The 25021-nt window shown below is 45.9% G+C and overlaps 1 protein-coding gene across 1 annotated transcript in view; it reads left to right on the top strand.

Moving 5' to 3' along the window:
- LOC134983483 (zinc finger protein 271-like) overlaps positions 1–24814 on the top strand; it is a 175552-nt gene extending 150738 nt beyond the window's left edge. The window contains exon 8 of the mRNA XM_063949152.1: positions 22185–24814. Within this exon, the coding sequence (XP_063805222.1) occupies positions 22185–23224 (1040 nt within the window). The 3' untranslated portion in view covers positions 23225–24814. The remainder of the gene's footprint in view (positions 1–22184) is intronic.
- Positions 24815–25021: the final 207 nt, after the last annotated feature.

Raw genomic sequence — 25021 nt, 5'->3', positions numbered from 1 at the left:
TCCCCCTGTATAATAACAATAACAGGACACCACAGGCTGCTCCCTCTGTATTATAATAATAATAATAATAATAACAGGACACCACAGGCTGCTCCCCCTGTATAATAACAATAACAGGACACCACAGGCTGCTCCCTCTGTATAATAATAATAATAATAACAACAACAACAGGACACCTTAGGCCGCTCCCCCTGTATAATAATAATAATAATAATAATAATAATAATAATAATAATAATAACAGGACACCACAGGCTGCTCCCTCTGTATAATAATAATAGGACACCTTAGGCCGCTCCCCCTGTATAATAATAATAATAATAACAGGACACCACAGGCTGCTCCCCCTGTATTATAATAATAATATCAGGACACCACAGGCTGCTTCCCTGTATAATATTAATAACAGGACACCACAGGCTCCTCACCCTATATAATAATAATAACAACAGGACACCACAGGCTGCTCCCCCTGTACAGTAAGACGCCATTACCTGATCTCCACGGACACTGTGTGGCTGCAACTGTCGATGAAAACTCACTTCCTGTATGTGGACCGCACAATACGGAAGCTGGAACGCACAGTCCGGAAGTAGGGCATGATTGAAACAGGCTGCTTATTGGTTACTGGCCCCTCCCCTCCTTCAACCCGCCCACAGCCACGCGCTCTGCTAATGAATATTAACATACATGTCCTCAGTGCAGGAGGCCGGCGGCCATTTTCTTGTATACCAGTCCGGCATTAGCAATAGGTTCACTGGCCGTGTAGTGACGTCAGGAGCGGCGGCCATTTTCCCCTGGTCTGAGCTCCGCCTTCCTTCTATCATTCCCACAAGGCAGCAGGAGCAGAGAGCAGCCATTGCTGTGTCTGGCAGCATGTAATGATATTATTATTATTATTCTATAGGCTGAGCAGCTCTGGTGTCAGGTTCTGTACTACAGGGGGAGCAGCCTCTGGTGCCTTGTTATAGTGCAGCTGGAGCAGCCTCTGGTGCTGCATTATCCCTGTACAGGTGGCTGACACTCTAGTGTCCTATTACTGTAATACAGGTGGCGCAGACCCCGCCGTTACCGTAATACAGGTGGCGCAGACCCCTCCGTTACCGTAATACAGGTGGTGCAGACCCCGCCGTTACCGTAATACAGGTGGCGCAGACCCCGCCGTTACCGTAATACAGGTAGCGCAGACCCCGGTGTTACCGTAATACAGATGGCGCAGACACAGCCGTTACCGTAATACAGGTGGCGCAGACCCCGCCATTACCGTAATACAGGTTGCGCAGACCCCGCCGTTACCGTAATGCAGGTGACGCAGACCCCGCCGTTACCGTAATACAGGTGGCGCAGACCCCGCTGTTACCGTAATACAGGTGACGCAGACCCCGCTGTTACCGTAATACAGGTGGCGCAGACCCCGCTGTTACCGTAATACATGTGGCGCAGACCCCGCTGTTACCGTAATACAGGTGGCGCAGAACCCACCCTTACCGTAATTCTATACCCGGGACATTACAGGTGTTGTGTCCTGTGGCATTGTGCTGTACAGGGGGAGCGACCTGTGTTGTCATATTATACAGGAGGAGCAACCTGTGTTGTCATAATATACAGGAGGAGCATCCTGTGTTGTCATAATATACAGGGATTGCATCCTGTGCTGTCATAGTATACAGGGGGAGCGGCCTGTGTTGTCATAATATACAGGGGTAGCATCCTGTGTTGTCATAGTATACAGGAGGAGTGGCCTGTGTTGTCATAGTATACAGAGGTAGCATCCTCTGCTGTCATAGTATACAGGAGAGTGGCCTGTGTTGTCATAGTATACAGGGGAGTGGCCTGTGTTGTCATAGTATACAGGGGGAGTGGCCTGTGTTGTCATAATATACAGGGGGAGCAGCCTGTGTTGTCATAATATACAGGGGTAACATCTTGTGCTGTCATAGTATACAGGGGGAGTGGCCTGTGTTGTCATAATATACAGGGGGAGCAGCCTGTGTTGCAATAATATACAGGGGTAGCATCATGTGTTGTCATAATAGACAGGAGGAGCAGCCTATGGCATCCTGCTCTACAGGTGGAGCAGCCTGTGGTGTCCTGATGTTATTATTATTATACAGGAGGAGCAGCCTGTCGTGTCCTGTTGTTATACAGAGGGAGCAGCCTGTGGTGTCCTGATGTTATTATTATTATTATACAGGAGGAGCAGCCTGTCGTGTCCTGTTATTGTTATACAGAGGGAGCAGCCTGTGGTGTCCTGTTATTATTATTATTATACAGGAGGAGCAGCCTGTCGTGTCCTGTTATTGTTATACAGAGGGAGCAGCCTGTGGTGTTCAGTTATTATTATTATACAGTAGGAGCAGCCTGTGGTGTCCTGTTAATATTATACAGAGGAAGAATTATTATTTTTTCAATAGGGGGAGTAGCCTGTGGTGTCCTGTTGTTGTTGTTATTATTATTATTATTATTATTATTATTATACAGGAGGAGCAGCCTTTGTTGTCCTATTATTAATATTATAAAGGAGTAGCTATTGGTGTCCACTTATTATTATTATTATACAGGGGCAGCAGGCTGTGGTGTCCTGTTATTATTAGTACAGGTATACAGAAGGGAGCGGCCTGTGGTGTCCTGTTGTTGTTGTTGTTATTATTATTATTATTATTATACAGGAGAAGCAGCCTGTGGTTTCCTTTTATTATTATTATTATTATTATTATTATTATTATTATACATTGGGAACAGCCTGCTGTGTCCTATTATTATTATTATTATTATTTTGCAGAGGGAGCAGCCTGTGGTGTCATTTTATTATTACTGTAAAGGGAGAGCAGAATGGGGTGTCCTGTTGTAATTAGTATAATACGGGGGGGGAGCAGGTTTTTGTGTATGGTTATTATTATACAGGGACAGCAGCTTGTGGTGTCCTGGTATTATTATTATTATTATTATTATTATTATACATTGGGAGTGGTAATGATGTCACAGTGACATCACTCATATCTATAAGTAATTTTTCCTTAAAGTTCAGGGGAAATTTAAGGAAAAATTACTTCACAGAAAGGGTAGTGGATAAGTGGAATAGTCTCCCATCAGAGGTGGTAGAGACTAAGACTGTAGAGCAATTTAAACATGCATGAGATAGACATAAGGATATCCTTACAAAGAATTAAGGTTCAAAAAGGGTTGAGATTACCTAAAGGATTAAAAAAAAGGGGCAGACTAGATGGGCCAAGTGGTTCTTATCTGCCGTCAAATTCTATGTTTCTATAGTAATAATACAGGGGCATGACTGGGGAGGTGAGGTGGTCTGGGAGCGTCACAGTTACATCACTTATCTATAGCAATAATAAAGGGACATGACTGGGGAAGTGAGGGGGATGGGGAAGCGTCAGATTTACATTACTTATATCTATACTAATAATACAGGGACATGACTGGGGAGGTGAGGGGATCTGGGAGCATCATAGTGACATTACTTATATTTATAATTGTAATAATAATTCAGGGATATGACTGGGGGGTGAAGGGGTCTGGGAACATCACAGTGACATCACTTATAGCTATAGTAATTATACAAGGTCATGAATGGGGAGGTGAGGAGGTCTGGGAAAGTCACAGTGACATCACTTATATCTATAGTAATAATACAGGGACATGATTGGGGGGGTGAGGGGATATGAGAACATCACAGTGACATCATTTATATGTTTAATAATAATAATAATAATAATACAGGGACATGACTGGGGGGTGATGGGGTCTGGGAGTGTTACAGTTACATTACATATCTATAGTAATATTACAGGGACATGACTGGGGAAGTGAGGGGATCTGGTAGTGTCACAGTGACATCACTAATATCTATAGTAATAATACAGGGACATGACTGGGCAGGTGCGGGGGATCTGGGAGCTTCACAGTGACATCACTTATATCTATAGTAATAATACTGGGACATGACTGGGAAGGTGAGGACATCAGTGACATTACTTACATCTATAGTAATAATAAAGGGACATGACTGGGAAATGAGGGGATCTTGGAATGTCACAGTGATTTCACATATCTATAAAAATAATACAGGGACATGACTGGAGAGGTGAGGGGATATGAGAGCATAACAATGACGTCACTTATATCTATAGTAATAATAATGGGACATGACTGGGGAGGTATGGGAATCTGGAAATGTCACAGTGACATCACTTATATCTATAGTATTAATATAGGGACATGACTGGGGAGGTGAGGGGATCAGGGAGCATCAGAGTGACATCACTTATAGCTCTACTAATAATACAGGGACGTGACTGGAGAAGTAAGGGGATCTGGGAGCGTCACAGTGACACCACGTATGTCTCTAGTAAGAATATAGGGACATGACTGGGAAGGTGAGGGGATCTGAGAGCATCACAGTGACATCACTTATATCTCCACTAATAAAACAGGGACATGACTGTAGAGGTAAGGGGATCTGGGAGCATCATAGTGACATCACTTATTTCTTAAATAATAATTATAATAATAATAATACAGGGACATGACTGGGGGGTGAGGGGGTCTGGGAGTGTTACAGTGACATCAAATATCTATAGTAATAATACAGGGACATGACTGGGGAAGTGAGGGGATCTGGGAGTTTCACAGTGACATCACTAATAGCTATAGTAATAATACAGGGACATAACTGGGGAGATGAGGGGATCTGGGGGTGTCACAGTGACGTCACTTATATCTGTAGTAATAATACAGGGACATGACTGGGGAGGTGAGTGATCTGGGAGCATCACAGTAACATCACATATCTATAGTAATAATACAGGGACGTGAGGGCGAGGTGAGGAGATCTGGGAGCTTCACAGTGAAATCACTTGTATCTATATTAATAATACAGGGACATGACTGGGGAGGTGAGGGTGATCTGGGAGCATCACAGTAACATCACATATTTATAGTAATAATACAGGGACGTGAGGGCGAGGTGAGGAGATCTGGGAGCTTCACAGTGAAATCACTTGTATCTATAGTAATAATACAGGGACATGACTGGGGAGGTTAGGGGATCTGGGAGTGTCACAGTGACATCACTTATTTATTTTTCATCCACTAGGGGGCACTGTAGTTCTCTTGGGATATGGACGGTGCGATAGCAGGGATAGGCACATTTAAATATTTAAATGTGTAACCCTCTTCCCCCTCCATACTCCCAAGATGCCTCAGTGTTTTTTGTGCCTTCACCAGGGAAGGTCGCATCCTGGAGTCATTCCAGGGTTTACTTTTAATTTTTCTAAATATTTTTTCTTGTATCAATCACACTCCCTTCCCAGCTTATTAAGAAGCGTGGGTCCGGGAGTGTGTGCTGCTGTTGTGCAGGGAAGGCTTGTTGGTGCTTAGACAGAGAAGACCCGCTATAGACCTTCATCAGCGGTAACTAATTCAGACATGGCTGCAGGAGCTGGACGGAGCTTAGAGAGAAGCCACGTCGGAGCCTCCCCATTACACTGAGGTAAGGAGCTGGTGGTCAGCTTATGCCGCCACCCCATTGGGCCTGTTTGTTGCTGTGATAGTGGGGCAGTCAGCTCCTGCTGCCGCCCCTCCATGTGCAGGGAAAGTGTTTTCCACAAGCTGCTTACTAAGGTATAGCTTTACTGGATCAAACTCCCCCTCTTCCCGGCTCCCACCAGCGGTCAGACACATACTGCCACTGGGCGCCTGTGTCGCTCCACACACGCTGCCTCTGCCCTCTACAATCTGCCCCTCTAGACAACTGGGAAGCGGCTTCCAGCAGAGGTCAAATAATGCTGCCGCTGGGCACCTGTCAGGCTACACCTCACTGCTCCAGAGAAGCGGCTCCCGGCAGCGCGGCTCGCAGCAGCAGACAGATCACACTGCCGCCGCTAGACGCCCGTCACATTACACATCTACCCGCTCTCCGGCTTCCACCAGCGCACAGACCACGGTGGGTAGCTGAGGCTGCTGCAGGGCGCCGTCACTCATAGCTGGCGCACGGTATACAATGCGGGGGGGGGGGGTGGAAGAAACTAGGCGCGGCTCACTGCTTTAAGCATTGGGGGAGTTCATGGCGGTCCCTAGTTCAGCGGTTCCTCTAAATATAAGGTATGGTGGCCAGGGCTATAAGGGACATAACATGCTATTAAGCCTAGGTTATGAGTACTTTTGGGGGTCATAGGTTATAGTCAGATGCACATGCTGGGACGCCGTTTTCACACAAAGGTTACACACCTACTTCTTGCTTCTTCCTACAGCAATATGTCAGTCCTACAACACACGGCCACTAGAGGGGGCAGGGGTGTTTAGTAGGTGGCACAGTGACCATCATAGATTTCCTCTATGACACAGTGCGGTGCACGCGGTATTATAGACACTACAGTTATTTTCACTGAGTTGTGCGGACGTTGTCTCACTGTATTATTGTCTGTCTGCATGACAATATGAGAAACAGCAGCTTGTCTGTGATAACTGTGAGAATGCCTGATTTGCAGTCAGAGTTGTCCGCTGCACGAAATGACCGTGAGGCGGCTAAGTCTGATTCATGGTTAATACCATGTGAGCAGCCAATGTGGGCTCAGGATGTTTCTAGAACTTTGCTGGGTTACAAAGTCCATGTATAGTTCAATTTCTAAGAATGGTCATCGTTTGTCTCATAATTACATTCTGACGATTCAGTGCCACATCTGATATCTCAGCATTGGGTCAGGAGTCAGATAGTGAGGTCACTAATAGCCCGAGCTATGATGATCTCATTAGAGCGGTACGCCAGCTGCTAGGTTACACTGAAACATATGAGGTTTTATTGCTAGCAGACTATGGGCGACTGTGTGTTTTTCTTATTCATATCTCTTAATAGGCAGTTAATAGAAGCATGGCTAAATCCAGTAAAACACTTTTCTGGGACAACACGATTTCTGTCTAAATATCTTTTCCCACAGGCTATGACAACTAAATCACCATCGGTGGAGTCTACCGTTTCTAAACTTTCACTAAAATTGACTATTCCAGTCCCAGGTGCAGCTACGCTTAAAGACCCCTCGGAGAGTAAGATGGAGGCCATGCTAAAGTCCATGTATACAGCAACAGGGGTGATGCTTACACCTGTTTGAGTTGGAGTTTGGGTTAACAAGGCTGTAGTTGCATGGGTGAAACAGCTCAGGTTAGGCCTACAACAAGGTTTTTCCTCAGATCAGCTTATATTTCTTACCGATCACATTTGTGAATTGGTTGAGTATTTAGGTACGGCTTCATTGGATGTCGGACAAGTTTGTTCTCGGCTTGCGTCCCGACAGACGCTGTGGTTTAATTCTTGACAGGCCGAGGCAGAGTCAAAATGAGGAATAGAGGCGTTGCCTTCCACTGATGTTATTTGGTCCTGAATTGGACAAATGGAATTCTCAGTCAACGGGGGAGGGGAAGAATCTGTTTTCCTGCCATTGCCTGCACCAGTTCCTAAAAGGAAATGCGATGGACCAGCGTTCAAATCTTTTAGACCTCAGTCCTTTCGATGCTGGGCTGGAGGAACAACCATGCAGAGGGACGTGGTTTTCAACAAACCACTAACCGTCGTCAGGACACAAAGGCCGCTGACGAGCCAGTGGCATGACGTTCTTCCAGCCCATCTCGGCTCTTCAGTTGTGGGAGCACACCTTCAGAAGTTTCACTTTGCGTGGTTTCAGACATCACAGACAGATGGATCCGCAATTTTGTTTTCAAAGGTTTCAAAATAGAGATTGATTGTCTACCACCGATGCGTTTTTTTGAGCAGGTCTGCAGGCCTCTAATCAGTCTCTCATACATTCAGCAGTTTTGGTTCAGGTTCCAGTACACCAGCAAGGTCAAGGGTTTTATTCCAATTTTTTTTGTAGTACCAAAGCCGGATGGCTCAGTCACACAGATATGGAACCTAAAGGGGTTCAATCGGTACGTCACTTACTACACATTCAAGAACCACAGCAATTCATGATTTTGCGGGATCTCAAGGATGCATACTTACACATTCCAATTTGGCCACCGCATCAGGCGTACTTAAGTTTGCAGTACAACAAGCGCCTCGAGTATTCACAAGGTGATGTCTGTGATGATAGTTCATCTCAGATCCCTGGGAGTGATAATCGTTCCATACTTAGATGACCTTCTCATCAAGGCTTCGTCTCAACAAATACTTCATAAACATGCCTCACTGTTGTACAGTGTACTAGTTCAGTACGGTTGGATTGTCAACTTTAAAAAAAAAATCAAGTCATGTCCCGTGTCAAAGAACTCAATTTTAGGAATGATTCTGATTACGGTGGAACAACGCATTTACCTGCCATAACAGAAAATACATGCTATTCATCATCCAGTACTGCTAGTGCTCAAACCACGGACAGTCTCGGTGCATTTGTGCATTCGACTGTTAAGACAGATGGGGGCATCTTTCAAAACACTCCAGTTCGGAAGATTTCACTCACGTCCCGTTCAACTGGATCTTCTCGCATAGTGATCCGGCTCTCGTCTACAAATTCATCAGATGGTGCCCTTGTCTCCAGGGCCAGAGTATCAATACTCTTGTGGCTCCACATACACAATCTCACTGCGGGAAAAAGGTTTGTAGTCTGGAATTGGATAATTCTGATGCTGGACGCAAGTCTCAAAGGTTGGGGAGCAGTGGTCCAACATTGTCAGTTTCAGGGTCTATGTTTAGACCGAGAAAGATTACTGTCAATCAGTGTCCTGGAACTCAGGGCAATTTACAACACTCTGCGTCAGGCAGTTCACTTGCTCTTGTTTCAGACTGTTCAGGTTCAGTCGGACAACGTGACGGAAGTCGCATACATCAACAAACAAGGAGGGACTCGAAGTCGCATGGCCATGCGAGAAGTTGCTCGAATCCTCAATTGGGCCGAACATCTCCACGTGATATTGTTGGTGGTCTTCATACCAGGACTGCACAACTGGAAAGAAGATTATCTCAGTAGTCAGGATTTTCCTCCAGGAGAATGGGCCTTACATCCAGAAGTGTACCAGATGTTAGTCCAGCGGTAGAGTTACCCAAAGGTGGATCTAATGGCTTCTCGCCATAATCATCAGACAGTTATGTGTCCAGAACAAGAGATCCAAAGACAGTGGCAGTGAATGCTCTCACCATAGCGTGGCCATACAGCCTCGTGTATCTATTTCCATTTCCGCTGCTTCCTCAGTTGCTAAAGTGGATCAAACGAGAGTCCACGACCGTCATACTAGTGGTGCCTCGTTGGCCTCGGAGAGTGTGGTTCTCGGATCTTCATGGTCTACTCGCAGATGATCCCTGGCTGATTCTGCTACGTCTAGACCTACTACAGCAGGGGTCGTTCCTTTACCCCGATTTAGCGTGGCTGCGTTTTACAGGGTGGCTGTTGAGACCACTCTCAACACGAGAGGGCATTCCACAGTTGGTTATACCAACCATGTTACGTGCTAGGAAGCCAGTTTCAGCAGCTCATTATCACAGGATTTGGCGAGCTTATATAGGTTGGTGTGAAGCTAGGATATTTCCGACATCTTCTTTCACGTTATCCCATCTTTTGCTCTTTTTACAGACGGGGTTAGATGGAGGATTACGTTTCGCGACACTAACGGTGTGTCAGGAACCACAGTTCACGCACTGCTCGCACACGCCACTTACCGGTACGCTGGTGTATTCTGTGCCGCAGATCAGCCACTGGTGCTTTCAGTAATTACTAGCATGATTTCCACTGACTCTGGCAGAGTCACATGATCCAGAGTCACATGATCCAGAGTCACATGATCCAGAGTCACATGATCCAGAGTCACATGATCCAGAGTCACATGATCCAGGTATCCAGGTAATTACTTCCTGGTTCTGTGCATGCTGCTGCTGCTGCCGGCAGCAACCAATCAGCATCCTTCTGGGGGGATATAAGCAGGCTTCCCAGAATCCTCATTGCCTTGAACAACTAGTCAGTTCTCCTGCAGATTCTCCAGCATCGCTCTCAAGGCTCCAAGCTTGCTCCAGAGATCCGTTTACCTGTGTCCTGCTGTACCTGCCTTTCTTGGTTACTTATTTGCTGTCAGAGACTTCCACTATCTCCATCTCAGTGTGTTACCAGTCTGCGGTGCTCAGCCCAGAATTCCTCTCACAGCCTCCACAGAGGAACCTGAGCAGAGGGCCGCGACCTGCCCGTCAGGCGCAGCGAAGACCATATCCCCTTGCGGGGGTCACTGGCGAAAACCCCTGGCGAGTTAGACTCCGCGCCTCTGCTTCAGGTCTGGCCAATTCTCTGTGCTCACTGTGTAAACTTCCGGAGTGCTCCAGCATATGACTTATCCATGTCTCAAGCCACCTAACTTCTGCCTCCCTGCGCCCTCTACTGGCTCACCCAGGTCATTACCGGGAACACAATCAGACCAGCCCCTGACAGATTGTTCAAGGCCGATGGACTCGGCACATGACCACAGTGTGGGCCCAGCGGCTCTTCGGGACGTTATTTCACGAATAGAGACACAGGAAGCTACGCAGTCACTCAGGTCACCTACCCCTGTAGTGTCCACTCCACCAGCTGCTCATTCTTCTGTGTCTGTCTCTCACTTACAGCTTCCTGCTCCTAATAAATATGCTGGCAACCCCAAGCTCTGTAGAGGATTTCTCATTCAATGTGATATCCAATTTGAACTACAACCACAGAATTTCCCTTCTGCTAGGACCAAGATAGCTTACATTGTCTCTCTGCTAACTGGTTCAGCTTTAAGTTGGGCATCACCACTGTGGGAAAGGTCTGACCCTTTACTCACTGATTACGTCAAATTTGTTTCCGCATTCAGACGCATATTCGACGAGCCAGCGTCCACCTCTACAGAGATACTCCGTATTAAACAAGGCTCCCGTCCCATGGGACAATTTGTAGTCCAATTCCTGACCTTGGCTTCCGAATTAAAGTGGAACAATGAAGCACTAACTGCTGCTTTCTGGCTAGGAGTTTCGGAGCGCATTAAGGACGAGTTGGCTACCCGTGATCTTCCAGTTCAGTTAGAAGATTTAATCTCCCTGTGTGTCAAAATAGACCTACGTCTCAGAGAGAGAGGTCTAGAGCGGCAGGAAAAAGTTTTCTCCAGAGTTGCTTCCACGCCTCTGCATCGTCCAGTGACTGCTAGTACAGAAGAACCTAAGCAAGCAGGTAGATCTAGGCTCTCACTGGAAGAACGATCTAGGAGGCAAAAAGAGAAATTGTGTTTGTATTGTGCCGCTTCCGGTCACTTTATCAGGTTCTGTCCTGAGCGTCCGGGAAAACACCAAGCCCTAACCTGCAATGGGGGAGTCAGGTTAGGCTGTTTAATAAAGTCTCCTCCTTCTCCTGACTTAGTACTTCCAGTTACCCTTGTGACTCCAGCAGGTTCCTATCACGTCTCTGCCCTGGCGGACTCTGGGGCAGCAGGGAACTTCATTACCTCAGACCTTGTCAAAAAAAGTAATATTTCAGTCTCGTCATTGTCTCCGCACCTCTATCTGACTGCAGTCGATGGTAATAAAATTCTTGGCAGTGATATCACACATCAGACAGCTTCTGTTACCATCCAAGTGGGGGTTCTTCATCAGGAACGTATTGAGTTTCTCATCATTCCTAAATCTTCATACGACATTGTGCTAGGGTTGCCGTGGTTACGACTCCACAATCCTCGCATCAATTGGGCCTCACTTCAGATAGAGGAATGGAGTGATTATTGCCAGAAGCATTGCACCAGTGAAGTAACTCCTATCCGGTCTACTAAGATTGAGCCCTTGCCTGGCCTACCCACAGCATATGAAGAATTTTGTGATGTATTCAGTGAACAGGCTGCCGATGTGTTACCTCCTCATCGTAAATGGGATTGCCCCATTGACCTTCTTCCCGGAAAGTCCCCTCCTAAGGGGCGCACTTACCCACTCTCTGTACCCGAGACTAAAGCAATGTCTGATTACATTCAGGAAAATTTGCAAAAAGGTTTCATCCGCCCTTCCTCCTCTCCCGCTGGAGCAGGTTTCTTCTTTGTAAAAAAGAAAGATGGAGGCCTGCGTCCCTGCATTGATTACAGAGGCTTAAACAACATAACAGTCAAAAACAGTTATCCTCTTCCTCTCATAACTGAGCTGTTCGATCGTGTCAAGGGAGCAAAGGTCTTCACCAAACTGGACCTCAGAGGAGCATATAACTTAATCAGAATCCGTGAGGGCGATGAATGGAAAACAGCTTTCAACACCAGAGATGGGCATTATGAGTACCTTGTAATGCCCTTCGGATTAAGTAACGCTCCTGCAGTTTTTCAAGAGTTTGTGAATGATATATTCAGAGATGTATTATACAAGTTCCTCGTAGTATATCTCGACGACATCCTGATATTTTCCCAAGATCTCCAAACCCATCGCAGTCAGGTGAAAGAAGTCCTGTCCCGTTTACGTGCAAATAAATTGTACGGTAAAATCTCCAAGTGTACCTTTGAAGTACCCTCTATACCTTTCTTGGGGTACATTATCTCCGGCTCAAAATTACAGATGGACCCCGAAAAACTTGAGGCCATCAACGGTTGGTCCCAACCAACTACATTAAAGGCTGTCCAGCGCTTCATTGGCTTTGCCAATTATTACAGAAAATTTATCAGGGGATTCTCCACGCTCATCTCTCCAATTACAGCCCTGACCAAAAAAGGAGCAAATCCCTCCGCCTGGTCTGAAGAGGCCTTGTCCTCATTCCATCTGTTAAAACAAGCCTTCATCTCGGCACCTATTCTCCAGCAACCAGACCCTGATAAGCCCTTTTCCCTTGAGGTTGATGCCTCTAATGTGGGTATTGGCGCAGTGCTATCCCAGACAGCGGAAGATGGGAAGCAACATCCATGCGGGTTTTTCTCACGAAAATTCCTTCCTGCAGAGAAAAACTACTCCATTGGCGATCAAGAGTTGTTAGCGATCAAGTTGGCATTGGAAGAGTGGAGGTACTTGTTAGAGGGTGCCAAATTCACCGTAACCATTTTTACAGACCACAAGAACTTGCTCTACCTCCAAGCGGCCCAGTGCCTGAATCCTCGCCAAGCCCGCTGGTCATTATTCTTCTCACGTTTTGATTTCAAGATCTTGTATCGTCCAGGCTCCCAGAATGTAAAGGCGGATGCGTTATCACGGTCCATGGAGGAAGATGTTCAGCCTCATGACCAGCATCCCATCATCAGTCCCACTGCCTTTGCCACCACTCACGTGTCTCCTGTGCCACCTCCAGGGAAAATGTATGTGTTGCCTGAACTTCGGCCGAAGTTACTATCCTGGGCTCATGCCTCACCATTTTCTGGTCATCCTGGGGTTCTCAAGACACTTGAACTTGTTCGTCGCTCTTACTGGTGGCCCAAAATTAGGAAAGACGTCCAAGATTTTGTGGCCTCTTGTTCCACATGTGCCCAACATAAAGTACATCGCCAAGCTCCTGCAGGTGCTCTACTCCCATTGCCCATTCCTACGCGTCCATGGACACACTTATCCATGGACTTCATCTCAGAGCTCCCAAAGTCCCAAGAGTGTAATACCATCTGGGTAGTGGTGGATCGATTCTCAAAGATGGCACACTTTATACCACTCACCGGTCTACCTTCGGCTCCCAAGCTCGCCCAAATATTCATACAGCATATTTTCAAGTTTCATGGACTTCCTACAGAAATTGTCTCTGACCGTGGTGTGCAATTCGTAGCCCGCTTCTGGAAATCCCTTTGTTCTGCCTTACAAGTGAAGTTAAATTTCTCCACAGCGTACCACCCCCAGTCCAATGGGCAAACAGAGAGGGTCAACCAGGACCTTGAAGCATTCCTCAGGCTATACATTTCCTCTTCACAGGATAACTGGGTTGGTCTACTTCCTTGGGCAGAGTTCGCCCATAATTTCAGGTACCATACGGCTACGGGTTATTCACCATTCTATATTGTGTACGGTCAACATCCACGTCCACCTAACTTCGAGGCGCTACCAGCTTTAGAAGTGCCAGCTGCATCTTCTACACTCAAGCACTTCTCTCTAGTTTGGAAAAATGTCCATGTCTCGCTCAAGAAAGCTTCCAAGCGATATAAAATCTTTGCTGATCGCAAACGCCGAGCTGTTCCTCTGCTGAAACCAGGAGACAAAGTTTGGCTCTCCACTCGGAATCTACGGTTAAGGGTTCCTTCCATGAAGTTTGCCCCTCGATTCATAGGCCCATACTCCGTGGAACAAATGATCAATCCTGTGGCATACAAGTTAAAACTACCAGCTTACCTGAGAATACCTAATTCTTTCCACATCTCTTTGCTGCGGCCTCTCATTCTTAACCGCTTCCAAAAATCATCCCCTGCGTCCCCCAGAGTCTACACCCGTCGAGGAATTGAGTTCGAGGTCAATAAAATTGTGGATTCTCGCCAGAGATATGGGCATATCCAGTATCTTATCGATTGGAAGGGCTATGGCCCAGAAGAGAGAAGCTGGGTTAATGCCTCTGATGTTCACGCTCCTCGTCTGATCTCAGCCTTCCACAGGGACAATCCTTCCAAGCCTCGTGGGTGTTCGGTGCCCACCCTAAAAGGGAGGGGTACTGTCAGGAACCACAGTTCACGCACTGCTCGCACACGCCACTTACCGGTACGCTGGTGTATTCTGTGCCGCAGATCAGCCACTGGTGCTTTCAGTAATTACTAGCATGATTTCCACTGACTCTGGCAGAGTCACATGATCCAGAGTCACATGATCCAGAGTCACATGATCCAGAGTCACATGATCCAGAGTCACATGATCCAGGTATCCAGGTAATTACTTCCTGGTTCTGTGCATGCTGCTGCTGCTGCCGGCAGCAACCAATCAGCATCCTTCTGGGGGGATATAAGCAGGCTTCCCAGAATCCTCATTGCCTTGAACAACTAGTCAGTTCTCCTGCAGATTCTCCAGCATCGCTCTCAAGGCTCCAAGCTTGCTCCAGAGATCCGTTTACCTGTGTCCTGCTGTACCTGCCTTTCTTGGTTACTTATTTGCTGTCAGAGACTTCCACTATCTCCATCTCAGTGTGTTACCAGTCTGCGGTGCTCAGCCCAGAATTCCTCTCACAGCCTCCACAGAGGAACCTGAGCAGAGGGCCGCGACCTGCCCGTCAGGCGCAGCGAAGACCATATCCCCTTGCGGGGGTCACTGGCGAAAACCCCTGGCGAGTTAGACTCCGCGCCTCTGCTTCAGGTCTGGCCAATTCTCTGTGCTCACTGTGTAAACTTCCGGAGTGCTCCAGCATATGACTTATCCATGTCTCAAGCCACCTAACTTCTGCCTCCCTGCGCCCTCTACTGGCTCACCCAGGTCATTACCGGGAACACAATCAGACCAGCCCCTGACACGGTGCAGTTCTCTGCCTTGTCAGTTTTCTTTCAAAGGCATTTGGCTCTTTTGCCAACAGTTCACAATTTCCTGCAAGGTGTCCTTAGAGTTCAGCCTCCATTCATTCCACCTACAGCTCCATGGGTCTTGAATCTGGTTTTGCATGTTTATTCAGTCAAGTTTTGAACCCTTGCAACACGTGGATGTTAAGTTTATAACTTGGAAAACTGTGTTTCTCCTAGCCTTAGCTTCAGCAAGGTGTGTTGCACAATTTGGTGCCTTATCATGCAAGCCACCGTATCTGCTATTTCATACTGACATATTGATAATTCTGCGGCATCAGCTTCTAGCTTTGGCCGTCTACTGTTACAGGTGCCAAACAGCTCTCCCGCCCCAGAGGGAAGCTTTGGTACGTCCCAAAAGTACTCCAGTGACCCCTAGTGGATGAAAAAGAAAATATGATTTGGTACTTACCAGATAGATCCTTTTCGTTGCACCCACAGGGGGCACTGGACACCCACCCAGAGCAGTTTCTCCTGGCTGGTGGTAAGTTCAGTAGTTCTTATGGTAACACATTTTCACCGACTTGTTCAAATGTTAATGTGATTGCTATCTATTGTCATGTCAATTTGTTAGTTGTCCGTTATGTTATAATGTTATATGTAATTCTCCATTGTTCATCCTCTCTGTCGCTCCTATTTAGCGCAACAAAAAAACACTAAGGCGTCTTGGGAGTATGGAGAGGGAAGGAGAGTTACACATTTACATTTTTAAATGTGCCTATCCCTGCTATCGCACCGTCCATATCCCAAGAGTACTCTAGTGCCCCCTGTGGATTCAAAGAAAAGGATTTATCTGGTAAGTACCAAAATCCTTTTATCTATAGTAATAATACAGAGACATGACTGTGGAGGTGAGGGGATCTGGGCGTATTTACATTGATATTTATGTCTCCCCCATTTCACAGAGGTGTGAAGAAGACATCTGGTGAGCGTGAGACACCCAGTAGCCATCCTCGTGTGACAGGAGGACTGAGCAGGTCCCAGAGCCCCATCACGGTGCCTCCACCTCACTCACTGGTACATGAGAGACACAGTGACCAGAAGATCCAGGAACTCACCAACAAGATCATTCAGCTGCTGACTGGAGAGGTGACTGCTGGGAATGGGGCATTATACAGTAACACCAGGGGACGTGTCTGGATGGTGACTGGAGAGGTGACTGCTGGGAATGGGGCATTATACAGTAACACCAGGGGATGTGTCTGGGTGATGACTGGAGAGGTGACTGCTGGGAATGGGGCATTATACAGTAACACCGGGGGATGTGTCTGGGTGATGACTGGAGAGGTGACCGCTGGGAATGGGACATTATACAGTAACACCAGGGGACGTGTCTGGGTGATGACTGGAGAGGTGACTGCTGGGAATGGGGCATTATACAGTAACACCAGGGGATGTGTGTGGGTGATGACTGGAGAGGTGACTGCTGGGAATGGGGCATTATACAGTAACACCAGGGGATGTGTCTGGGTGATGACTGTATCACTGTGTGTGTGTCAGGTTCCTATAAGGTATCAGGATGTCACTGTCTATGTCTCCATGCAGGAGGGTGAGTGTATAGAGGAACACAGGGGTCTGTACAAGGACGTGATGATGGAGAATCACCGACCCCTCTTATCACTGGGTAAGAGGAGACTGTCATGTATTGTACAGGGGAGAGCAGGTATGGGGCCCCCTATATACACACATCACCTGATAATCACATATATACACTGTACTCAGTCACTGTGTGTCTCCTACAGATGGGCCCAGTAACAGAGATACCCCAGAGAGATGTCCCCGTCCTCTGTATTCCCAGGATTGTACAGAGGAGAATCACAGGACCCCACAAGAGAATCAGGTAGGTGGGATTTAGGGTCTCACCAATATAACAAAGTGACTGTCACTATATAATGTGCAGAGGAGCTGTGTGTTTTATACACTGTTATACTATTAATATACTATTATTAATGTATATTGTTTTATGGGCTATTTAGGATGAATGTCTCACTGACATTAAGATAGAAGATACAGAGGGAAAAGAAGAGACGTATGTGACTGATATAAAGGCAGAAGATATAGAGGGAGAAGAAGAGACGTATGTGACTGATATAAAGGCAGAAGATACAGAGGGAGAAGAAGAGACGTATGTGACTGATATGAAGGCAGAAGATATAGAGGATGAAGAAGAGACATATGTGACTGATATGAAGGCAGAAGATATAGAGGGAGAAGAAGAAATGTATGTGAGGGGTGATCAGCAGTGTAAGGAGGAGGAGATCCCTACAGATATAAGCACAGGTGAGTAATAAACACTAATTACAGAAAAGAATCACATATTCTCCTTGCTCAGACACTGCAGCAATCCCTTCTCCTACACCCTCCTCTGTCGGTACAAACTAATGAGGAATATATATTTTCCCAGTGAGGGAGTCAGGAGCCATCAGCCCCTATTATACTCCTGCTCTCCCCCCTCACATCATGTCACTGTGTGTTACCAGCCCAGAGATCTGACCAGTCTCCTCCCCACTCTCTCTGGTATATCTCATACATCAGGAGCCATTAGCCTCTATTATACCCCTGCTCTCCCCCTCACATCATGTCACTGTGTGTTACCAGCCCAGTGATCTGACCAGTCTCCTCCCCACACTCTCTGGTGTATCTCATACATCAGGAGACATCAGCCCCTATTATACTCCTGCTCTCCTCTCGCATCATGTCACTGTGTGTTACCAGCCCAGAGATCTGACCAGTCTCCTCACCACACTCTCTGGTGTATCTCATACATCAGGAGCCATCAGCCCCTATTATACTCCTGCTCTCCCCCTCACAACATGTCACTGTGTGTTACCAGCCCAAAGATCTGACAAGTCTCCTTCCCACACTCTCTGGTGTATATCATACATCAGGAGCCATCAGCACCTATTATACTCCTGCTCTCCCCCTCACATCATGTCACTGTGTGTTACCAGCCCAGAGATCTGACCAGTCTCCTCCCAACACTCTCTGGTGTATCTCATACATCAGGAGCCATCAGCCCCTATTATACTCCTGCTCTCCCCCTCACATTATGTCATGTGTGTTACCAGCACCACAAGAGATATAGCATGTTGGGTAGTTATTGGTAAACTGAGGGGGAGAGTGCAATGGAACATGTGATTCCTGAATGGATACCACCGCCAACTTCTGGTTAGTGAAATATTTTAATGTAAGGTGTTTCTTACGGGGAGAATTGAGACCTTTTACATTAAGACTTAGAAACGTCACCATGATAGAGAGAGATCAGATCATGGTATGAAACATCTAGGATCATCTGTGTAAAGTTCAATAGAGTCTGTAGGGCGTGTGCATACTTCAAGCTATCAAATCGCAGAAAAAATAAAATAGTGAACTAAAATGGGAGACAAACAGAAATAGCGTCCATAGAGATTCCGTCACCAGGGTACCATGACTGAAAGGCAGAAAAAGGTGGCGGTCGGGCCTAAAAGGAAAACCCACCGACTACCCCAAGTAGCCATACGAGAGTGCAAAATCTAGTCATCATAGTAACAACTGTACAAAGAAATATCATATCTCAATGTAACCAATGTATCCAAAGAAGGTAAAGGTCAGGAACATGGCCTGATATCCAATTTAGATTCTACCAACACCTTTATAAGGGCAACAGGATGTTAGACGATCAGTCATGCTTTACTTGAACACCCAAACATTCTAGAAAGGTATTATGAAACGTAAGAGTAGAAAGAATATCAGACCATATACCATATAGCAATTAAATAGCACAGGAAATAAAGATAAAAATATATGTTTTATACCCATAACAAGAGCAAATAAATCTGGCCCAAAATTAGATCCATGTCCAGTAACTTAGTCCCGGTTGGCACATGTTACAGTAGGAAACAAACTCTGAGTGTCTCTACCAGTCTTACTCCTTTAGCATATTACTTAAAGACGGAAGACAACTCCTCCGGGATTGGTTTAGGTAAAGTGTCATGAAGGACTGTCAACAGGAATGTCCCACTTTTTCAGAATAGCAGGGCCATCCTCGGGTGAAGGTATCACTGTGAAGGCGCCGTTTTGCATCACAATATTCTTAGTAGGAAAGCCCCATTTGTATTGTACATTTCCTTGGGTGGAATAGACGCCTTTTGTCCAGCGTCACAGTAGAAATATCCAGAAATAGCTGCAGATTATCCAGGCACTAAGTTATGGACGAGGAATACAAAGCAACCCGTAGAATGAATTCTTTAATGTGAAAAAGTGGACCCTTAGCAGAGTGTCCCTCAGTGCTTGGATAGGGGCCTGTTTGGATTTTGGGAGTCTATGGATCCTATCAATAAGAAGGTCTGCGGCAGAAGCCTTCAGTGAAAGTTTCTGAAAAGAGAACCGTGGCATAATCATAAAGCTCAGCATTTGTAACATAATCCATAACGCCCATTATTCTGATATTATTTCTCCGAGACCTGTCTTCTAAATCAATTACTTTATCACAAATAGAGACCATGTCTTCCTGAAGGGAGCGTAGAGTAGCAGGACCATCTAGAGTGTCTTAAGAAGTCTTCAGCCATTACAGCTGGGCTGTGCATCTGACAAGAAGTAGCAGATGATGATGTAGCAGTCTCAGAAGGACCACCTGAATTCGAGGTACCAAAGAGATGGACAGGTGGGGCCGATTTGGTACCTTTTTTAACCTTTTTTGGAGGTATTGTAAGCCAGCTACAAAGAGACGGACCTCTCAGAGATAGGAAAATACAAACAATCTATAAATAAATGAGCAGTAGTACACTGTCAGGAGGTTACATCAAGATTACTTAGTTCAAAATTAAATTCTTAGTCGGGCTGATGGGGGTATCCGAGCCCAAATTGCAAGTAAACCTGATGTAATGCAACTCAAATAACACAGTAATGACCAAAAAATTCCACTAGAGGTCAGCGTGATCACAGACGTGAAGAGACACAAATGGCTAAATATATTCAGTGGATAAATCCACAAAATAATATACTGTGAGGTTGTAATCAGAGTGTAATGAGCTGTACTCAGATGATACTTGATACTGGGCTCTGCATGTAGACTGAGAGGAAGTAGATGATAGTGGTACCATATAAATAGAAGGTAGTTTCACCTCCAGGCAAATGCTTCAGTTTAGTGTAGTGACCCGGTCCAGCCGTCAGGACACTTATTTAGCGGCTTATATCAATTTTACACCTTATTGAAGGCAGAAGTCAAAGCATGTGATGGCTGGGCACCAGGATCCAAAATGGCAGCCACCTCACCTCCCAATATCACCGCCGGACTCCGGTGACTGTGGGCAGCCCGTTCTGTCCCCAGCAGTAGTGGGAACTGTGCACCCGTCTGAGACAAAAGCGCCTCCAAGTCAGGAGTCCGGAGCGTGCAGGAAAGACTGGGCGCACTTAGCCCCAGAATACAGCCTGTGGCTTCAGCGGTGTCACTAGGCTGCGGCAGTGAACGGTGCCCGGAGTGAGCGGCGCAAGCGGATTTTGGACAGAAGGAGTGGGGGACTTAATAGATTGGGTCTTGGTCCCAGTGGCGGCTGAGAGCTATCAGGTAGGGTAGATAAGAAGCCACTTAGTGAGGAGAGCTCCAGAAAGCACGTCTGGATAGATCACGCCCCTTTTATTTATTATTTTATATACTAACAGGGGTGCCAGGTGTGGTACATCCCTGCAAAGGCAGATCCAATCTCTCATTAGACTCTGCTGTCTTCCCTGCACTCTCACTCAGATGTTCACTGCTGCCAGTAGCACACGTGTGAGAAGCAGAAGTATGGTGGCAGCTGTATTGATCCTGATATGTAATTCTTTGTATCATACTTAACGTACACACATCATCCTTATTACTATTGAGAGTATAGAGGTAAGACACTGATGATGGGGGGGGGGGTGTTTGTAAAAATGAATTATAACCTAGCAGATGGTGATTACAGGGTATTATGTGGTGTATTGCATGTAAAGTACCTTGTTCCACACCTACACTGCTGTAGCAATATACGTTATATAAGGGTGAGTAACACATATACAGGCTTACCAGCGTATGAGCACACCCATAAAGGAATGCTACCTTACCAATGCTTCCAGGAGTAACGTTAGGAGACATTTCTCTGATCCATCAGCTCATATGACTGATGTTATTGTTCATCTAGAATCTCCAATTCATACGATATGTTCCCCATCCATTGTTTTACATTGGTGCTGACATAGGACTTGCCGAGTGACTACATCTCCATTTATACTTCATGGTTAGTTACCAGTACAAGAGAGAGATATATCTAAGTCTTATAATATTACATTTGTTATTGTGAGTGTTCTCAGGAGGGTGGACACAATGATAGTCTGAGACACAATATTATAAAGCCTTCATTAAAAGTTATGTTTTATTATACACACACATTTACAATTAAGTGTCCCAGAGAGTCGTCTTCTCCTATTGTTTACAAGATTAATATTGTTACAGAAAATGTCACATTTCCATAATGTATTTTATTTCCAGCAGATGGACACACAAGCAGGAATATCTCAGAAGGACATCTAATGTTATCCCTGGATTGTGACATAAAAGATAATGACAGTAGACAGGATTCTCCAGGAGATAACCCCATTACCCCAATTATACATCCAGCTCTATCAGCTGGTCCCTCTGATCCTGGGAAATGTTCTCCTGATCACTCTGATATTGGTGCATCTGTTACAGCTCTGACAGTAGATACAGTGTTTCCCTGTTCTATAGATGCCAAATGTTTTACACAGAACACAAAGCTTATAACCCAGCAGCCAGTTAAAGCAGGCGAGAGGCCATTTCCATGTTCTGAGTGTGGGAAATGTTTTACATACAAATCAGCTTTTGTTACACATCAGAGATATCACACAGGTGAGAAACCATTTCCATGTTCTGAGTGTGGGAAATGTTTTGCACGGAAATCAAATCTTGTTAAACATCAGAGTAGTCACACAGGTGAGAGGCCATTTTCTTGCTCTGAGTGCGAGAAATGTTTTACACGGAAATCAAATCTTGTTAAACATCAGAGTAGTCACACAGGTGAGAGACCATTTCCATGTTCTGAGTGTGGGCAATGTTTTGCACAGAAATCACATCTTGTTACACATCAGAGAAGCCACACAGGTGAGAAGCCTTTTCCATGTTCTGAGTGTGGAAAATGTTTTGCACAGAAATCAAATCTTGCTACACATCAGAGAAGTCACACAGGTGAGAAGCGATTTTCTTGCTCTCAGTGTGGGAAATGTTTTGGACGCAAATCAGATCTTGTTATACATCAGAGAAGTCACACAGATAAGAATCCATTTCTATGTTCTGAGTGTGGGGAATGTTTTGCACACAAATCAGATCTTGTTATACATCAGAGAAGTCACAGAGGTGAGAATCCATATCTATGTTCTGAGTGTGGGAAATGTTTTGCACACAAATCACATCTTGTTACACATCAGAGAAGTCACACAGGTGAGAAGCCATTTTATTGCTCTGAGTGTGGGAAATGTTTTACCCAGAAATCATGTCTTGTTATACATCAGAGAAGTCACACAGGTGAGAAGCCATTTCCATGTTCTGAGTGTGGGAAATGTTTTGCACACAAATCAGATCTTGTTATTCATCACAGAAGTCACACAGGTGAGAAGCCATTTTATTGCTCTGAGTGTGGGAAATGTTTTACCCAGAAATCAAGTCTTGTTACACATCAGAGAAGTCACACAGGTGAGAAGCCATTTTATTGCTCTGTGTGTGGGAAATGTTTTACCCAGAAATCAAGTCTTATTATACATCAGAGAAGTCACACAGGTGAGAAGCCATTTCCATACTCTGAGAAATAAATCAGCTCTTGTTTCACACAACAGACATCACTTAGGTGAGGAACCATTTTAATCTTCTGGAGTATACTCATCATTGCCATGCGTTTTTCTTCAAGGTTCTTATCCTATCTCCTATGCTTTTTGCAATATACATGCTACCACTGGGTGAAATAATCAGATGTCATGCCCTCATCTACCACTGCTATGCAGATGACCTGTCTTTTGCTCCAGGTACCCAGTACCAATCCTAAATGGTTGTCTAGCTGAGCTCCAGGTGTTGGTGATGCCAGTTGGCTGTGACTCAGTCCTGGTGAAACAGGTCTTTATGATAGAAGCTCACCACCAAAGGACAGGGCTACAGCTCAGCTTTGCAAAGCAACCAGACTTACGCTTGGGGGTTCAGAGTTACAAAATGCTGATCATGTGCGGAATCTTGGTGTCCTGGGTGGTGGAGTGACACTTAGACATCAGGTATCTGCCACAATCAGATCCTCATCTGAGGAACATAGCCAGACTCCACCACTTATTTCCCTCAGAAGATCTACCTACAGTCATACATACACTTGTATAATCACACATAGACTACTTCAATGTCCTCTACCAGGATCTCCCAGCAATAGAATTGCACCGCTTGTAGCTTGTACAGAATGCAGCAGCCAGGCTGTTACCTAACCAGCCCGTTCCTGCCACATCACACCCATTCTCTACTCCCTTCACCGGCTGCCAGTAAGATGGGGACTATTAATCTTACTGACTCTCCCAGCCCTACATGACCGGGGTCCAAGGTACCAGAAGCAGCTTCTGCCTCCTTACTGCCCAGCTTGCTTCCATCTGCAGATGGACTGTTACCAGCAGTTCCAAGAATCCCCAAGCAGTGCTGAGATGTCAGAGTGGAGACATGTTGGATGGCACTATTGCTGTGGTGGGGACTGCCGGAGGCACTATCTGTGGCTAGTATCCCCAAGCGGTGCTGAGGTGTCAGAGGGGAGAGACAGGGTGGGTGGCACTAGTGCTGTAGTGGGGCTGCCGTAGGCACTATGGGTAATTTATTTTTCATCCACTTGGGGTCACTGGAGTACTCTTGAGATATCAACTGAGAGTTAGCAGGAACATGCACATTTAAATTAGTAACCCTCCTTCCCCTCCATACTCCCAAAGGTACCTCACGTGGAGAGTTCTCCACAGTTTTTCTATTTTTCACAGATTTTTTCTTTTTTACACTCAATCCCTTCCCAGATTATTAAGAAGCTTTGGTCCGGGATTGTTTGTGCTGCTGCTGCAGCAATTGGCTTGTCGTGCTCAGGAGAGGAGTACGAGTACGGCGGCTGCCGCGACTCTGTCTTCAGAAGGAGGAGAGGGGGGAGGCTGAGCGCAATATATATTGGCTAATATGGTAATAAGTCTCATCTTGCATGCTTTATTATACTTGAGTATAGGCATGCACATGGCAGGACGCCATTTTAACCTTACTTCCTGGTTCTTCTTGCAGGGAGTTTGCTGCTGTCCTACGACACTCGCCCACTGGAGGAGTTGGGGTGTTAGTAGGAATTCGGTACAGCACAGGTTTCACTGATTGCAGTGTGTCCCACGTACACTGCACTTCTGGGTTATTCACACTTTAGTTAAATTTTTACTGAGTCGTGGGACTTGTCTGTTTTTTGTCTACTTGTCTGTGTACATAATGAGTAAGGCAAATGCAAAATCAAAAAGCAGCTTAGCTGCAAGGTCTGTGAGAGTGTGTTGCCTGACTGAACTGCTGCATGCACAGTATGTCTTGCAAATACGAACCCATACCCTGATCCTCCTTGGGTAATGTCT

The sequence above is a fragment of the Pseudophryne corroboree genome (genome assembly GCF_028390025.1).
Source record: "Pseudophryne corroboree isolate aPseCor3 chromosome 3 unlocalized genomic scaffold, aPseCor3.hap2 SUPER_3_unloc_16, whole genome shotgun sequence".
Classification (NCBI taxonomy): Eukaryota; Metazoa; Chordata; class Amphibia; order Anura; family Myobatrachidae; genus Pseudophryne; species Pseudophryne corroboree.
The sequence above is the reverse complement of the archived record's forward strand: the minus strand, read 5'-3'. Positions and strand labels throughout refer to the sequence as shown.